General features: G+C 36.6%; 1 protein-coding gene across 1 annotated transcript; it reads right to left on the minus strand.

Annotated features, from left to right (window-relative positions):
- Window positions 1-328: 328 nt before the first annotated feature.
- On the minus strand, window positions 329-1,387 carry LOC117637372 (ethylene-responsive transcription factor LEP-like). Its single transcript, XM_034372251.1, has one exon. The coding sequence runs from the start codon at window positions 1,373-1,375 to the stop codon at window positions 329-331; it is 1,047 nt and encodes a 348-aa protein (XP_034228142.1). The 5' UTR covers window positions 1,376-1,387.
- Between the last annotated feature and the right edge of the window lie 3,858 nt (window positions 1,388-5,245).

A 5,245-nucleotide genomic window follows, 5' to 3' on the forward strand; every position in this document is an offset into this window, starting at 1 on the left:
ATCCGTTCCCCTAATCTCATTCTTACTTTTATTTGCTCGACTAACTTATTCCTTATTGGTTTTCCTTTTTCATTTTTTGGGTCAATGTGCGTGTGAACTAATGTACCATGCACGAGAACATAGTTTACCAACCAAACCATTCAACATTTACACTCTCTGAGAAGCTCAAATTTCTTGCAATATAAAGAGCATACCCGTTACAATATCATCAAGGCAAACGTTATCTTTTGCCCATCACAAAACAAAAACAACTTGATCCCCAAAAAAAAAAAAGTAGAAACAAAGAAAATAGCACACTTGAAGATTAGATGGGTTTTCTAAAAACAAGTCAATAGAAATAGGCAGATGATGAACCCAAATCAAACCCATCAATACCCGCATCCGAAACCGGTGGCATGCTCCCAAACAGTGGACTGTGCTGCACAAACTCGTTCGAGTCAAAGCCCATGTAGGATCCACTCATCATTGGATCAAGCCCATTATTTGTTGTGGGCTCCGAAAACCCGAAATAACCCATATCCATATCAGAGCCCATAACGCCTTCAGGCCCATAACAAGTAGAAGAAACACATGGAGGCAAAGGTGGTAGCTCAGTGTGAGACTGAGACTGAGACTGAGACTGAGACCCAGACCCAGACCCGGGTTCATCACCACCCGAAACTGGCCCGTAAGACCCGCTTCCGAATCCGCCCGACGACCCGCCAGAATACGGGTATGCGTCAAATGGGTCCTGAGTAAAGAACGACTGCTGCTGATTGGTCGTTTGGGGCTGGGGCTGGAGTGGGGTAGCGAAGAAGGCTGACATGTCATGCTGTGATTCGTCGGGTGAGATAATGGAGGTGACAGACGAGCCATGCGGCATGTCCGAGTAGACAAAGTTGGTTCGAGCCTTGGAGCCGCGCATGGAGCGAGCAGCTCGGTCGTAGGCCAAGGCGGCCTCCTCGGCGGTGTCGAATGTTCCGAGCCAATGCCTCTCTTTGGTCGAAGGGTCTCTTATCTCCGCCGCATATCTGCCCCACGGCCTTCTTCTCACTCCCAGAAACCTCGTCTCCTGCTGCTGCTGCTGCTGCTGAGGTTGTTGGGTTTGCTGGTTTTGTTGCTTTCTTTTGGTCTTTGATGAAGAAGAAGGGGAGGTGTTTGCTTTTGACGAGTTGTTGAAGAAGTCCATGGCTGGTTTCAGTTTCTGTATAATTGGAACTGAAAAAAGAAAGGAAGGTGTTTGCTTTAATGCCTCTGAGAGGGAGAGGGAGAGAAAGAGACACTCAAAATGCTTGGGGAAAGAGATTGCCAGTGACTTCTCAGTCAGAGAAGTGGAATTTTTGAGAAGGGAATGATTGTAGGCTTGTTGGGTTGGTTTGGTTTTCGTCCGTTGCATGTTGGGTGTTTAAATAAGGGAGATTAATAGTGTAATTAATAATTAATAATTAAGATTAATGTTTTTGTAATTGACAGAGTTGCCCCTAAACCAAATAAAATTGGCAAATGATGAGCAATCTCATATAGTCACGCATGCTAATCATCTGAAATTGGGTCCATCTTTCTGTGACTGACATCATACACTCTTGCCGCAAGCGAATCATCCATGGCTGAGGCACCCTGGACTGTCGTTTCTCTGCTGCTGACAGCAACTTCATAAATTCCTTAATCATTTAATAATTTACACACACACAAAAACTAATTAATTAAATTAAACCACCGCAGAACCTCTTGTCAATATTGCCTTAGATTTTCCGGTTGATTGAATAAATCCCAACACAATTTTTTAAACATCTTTTTGTTTATTTGGCATGCATGAATGATTAGCAACTCATGCCCATTATTATTATTGCTGTTCGCTGATTCATGTAACTTTGTTGCAAGTTTATGTTCTTAATAATTAGCAGGTTTATTCAATTGGATTAAATATTGTATAGTACTTTTAAAGTTCTGATTATCATATCTAACCTAAAGTTTGCTCGCATGTGCTTTGGGAAGAGGAGAGAGAGAGAGAGAGAGGTCTGACTTGAAGTGAATTGAATTGAATGTATGATCAGCTACTAATCATGGACTACTTGTACTAATTATCAAATCAGTCTTGTATTATGAGCATGCACGCCTTGGAAGAACTTTATCCAAAACCCCAAAAGCTTTGTAAAAAGGACTTAACCTGCACCATATGATTGCTCAATATATATAACACATCACAAATCTAATTATGATCATTCAATTGTCAGTACCCATCATTGATCATCCCAATGCAATTATTTCACCATTTTAATACCTCCTTTCTCTTTTCAAGCATACTAGATCATCTCTCCAAGATTTTTCTTGATTCATTTCAATCAAAAATGACATGTTATTACACATATGCATGCATAAGTATATATATAGGGTTAACATTGTATTGCTCTACTCATGTTTTTAATCCATATGTGTCGTTAACATATATCAGATGTGTGGTCGAAATTGACAATATGAAATCTATATGAAGGAACAAATAAGAGAATATTATTGTATTTACATAGATATGTATAAATATTGAGAAAGGATTGCAAAATGGTCATGTTACCCTATACACTGCATATGGAGACTTTTACGTACATGCAACAACATAGGGAATATAATTATCTCAGCCACGTGCATCCAATTTGAGCTTAATATAATGATATGATGCTCCACACCTCCTTTCCCAACTTTTCAACCCAAAGGGTTTCGTTTTATAATTTGTTTAATTCCATGGAAATGGCTTTTCCTCTTTTATTTTTATTTCTGGGTTTGGAGCTTCCTCGGTTGCTCATGAATATGAACACGCATATTGACAGAGGCCTCCAAATGAGGGAAAGCCATGTTGGGTTGCATGTGAGAGGACACAAAGGGCATTGCTTTTTGAACAAAACAATCACTAGGAAAGAAAAGACCTACGGAATTATTAAAAAAAAAACCATCAAGAGAGACTTGACCCAAATGGACCCCATTTACTTGGCCTTTCGGTACACAGTTGATGTAATTTTGCTTTAGATATATATATTTTACTATTTTTAGTGCTTGTTTATTTTAACAGAAATCCAATTTAAGACCATGTTATTGGCTTGTGGATAACGAAAACTAGAAAGAAAAGTACTAAGATGTCATACCTTAATGAAGACATCAGTCAGCTTAGTCTAAATTATTGATGGTGGTAGTTCAGATCCACATCTTAGTCTTCTGTCTTATCTCCTTTCCAAATATATTTATCTTTAACAAGTTCTTGTAACCTGTGCTAATTGTAAATTTGTTATCAACTTAACCCTAAAAACGCCATTAATCCCCAATGTGTTGATAGATTTGGTTAATGACAACCCGTTAGCTTAACGGGTGACTAATGGGTCCACCCGTTTTCAATACGACTAAATAACCCGTACCCAAATACTGAATTTTTTGTATAAATTTATGTCATGTTAACATGTCGTGTACAATATTATCAGGTTTAAATGTTTTTGGTCACAATTATAGGTCAAAATTTTGCATCTACTTGAAATGAGAGACAAATAATTTTTAATATATATTTACTTAGGACAACAAGCATGCAAGTTGATATAAAAGGTGGGTTAACACGTTGGCTTTTAATCTCTACTTTATATGCTAATTATTATTATCATTGTAACTTTGTCTTCCCAGTTTATCATTCGGGTTACATGTAAATATGATCAATGGCCTAATTAGTCTAAAGGCACCCAAAATGGCCTTTCGAGTGAGCTTATAATCTAACATGATGAATCTTTTTTCAGGTATATTATATATGGCTAGCTACTACGATCTCTAGCATATATAAGCCAATCTTGCTTTTTCTAATCCATATGGAAGCAAAGCAAATGAGGTGGAGTGTAGAAATTTAAAAATATTATTAATTAATATTGCAAATGAGATTATAACTAATTAACTACCATAAAGAAAGTGGAAGGGGAAAAAGCTAGCAGCACCAATTAGCTAGAGAAATTGGCCCTTCGTGATTCCTGGACAGAAAATCTGATGAATTTTGGTAGGTGGGTCTATGAGAAAATTGGCCAAACAAGGCTTTATTGCGGATTCACTAATATTATTCAATGATATATAGAGATAGAGCATCAAAATGGTATTCTTTTTAGACAATTTGGTATTATTTTTTATGCTGCATTTTGACTGAGATTATGAGATATGCTCTCTCTCTTTGACTCATCACTGACAGAAGAAGAGAACTATCTTTTCAATTTTTATTAAACAATTCAGACAAACAAAACACTGAGAGAGAGATTTTGCAGAGAGCAAGCAATCCTCTCATTTCGAAATCAATGGTTTTGTGATGGCAAATTATACAGTCTAGTGAGTATCTGCAATCATATGCTAAATAGTTTGAAATTAATAAAATAGGCCATCGTTTTCTTAACCATAGATTGGGGAAAAGGAAAAAGAAAAAAGTTTGGAGCATTTTAGTGGCATGGCCAACCCATGTGCCTCCTCTATACAACTGTTCAGACATCATGCTATTTTGTGCTCTACTACTAACAGTACTCTTCGACCAAAAAAAAACTATACTAACACTTCTTTTTTTATTCGGATGTCTACATCTTACTATTGACGTAAATAAAATAATAATAAAAAATAATAAAAAATACATGATATCTGCACAATAATAATATTTGAACATTCGCATATTGTACTATTTTGTGAACACAAAATCTGAAATTTCAGGCATCATGCATGTGTAAATTGTATATACTTTCAAGTGAGAAAAGAAAAAAAAAAAAAAAAAACCAACTAGATTTTAGTGTCAGTAGTGTTATAATAATGGTTAGAAAGCTATTATATATTGATTTCTTAGACAGAAAAATAAAATAAACAAAAAATTAATGAAGAATGAGAAGAAGAAAAAAAGAACGCGGTTTGATTTTTCTCGACATGATGAATGACGATAAGAACTAAGTAGGTGAACAGTGGTTTGGTGGGAGAAGAAAAAGCGTCAAAAGTCAAAAAAACTCAAATAAAGGCAAGAGGGTTTTGTGAATCCCATGAATCTCCAATTTCAAGGCACAAATAAAACAAATTAAGTGAGTGAAAAGATGTGTTGGAAAGAAAGGCATAGAGTCAAAGGAACCCTCCCCGTGTTACGTGGAACAAAAGTGTGTAATCAAAGGGTTAATTTGAAAAAGGTGGCAGTTCAAAGATTTCTACACAAACTTCATTTAGGCGCGCACACGGCCTCCTTGATCCTTTCCCATTTGTTCATATATATTCTGCTCCTCTATCTATA

Source organism: Prunus dulcis, chromosome 1, assembly GCF_902201215.1.
Source record: "Prunus dulcis chromosome 1, ALMONDv2, whole genome shotgun sequence".
NCBI classification, from domain to species: Eukaryota; Viridiplantae; Streptophyta; class Magnoliopsida; order Rosales; family Rosaceae; genus Prunus; species Prunus dulcis.

What these genes read in the sequence shown, in the direction of transcription:
- LOC117637372 (XM_034372251.1), bottom strand. Translation starts at nt 1,375, where the DNA reads ATGCAACGGACGAAAACCAAACCAACCCAACAAGCCTACAATCATTCC.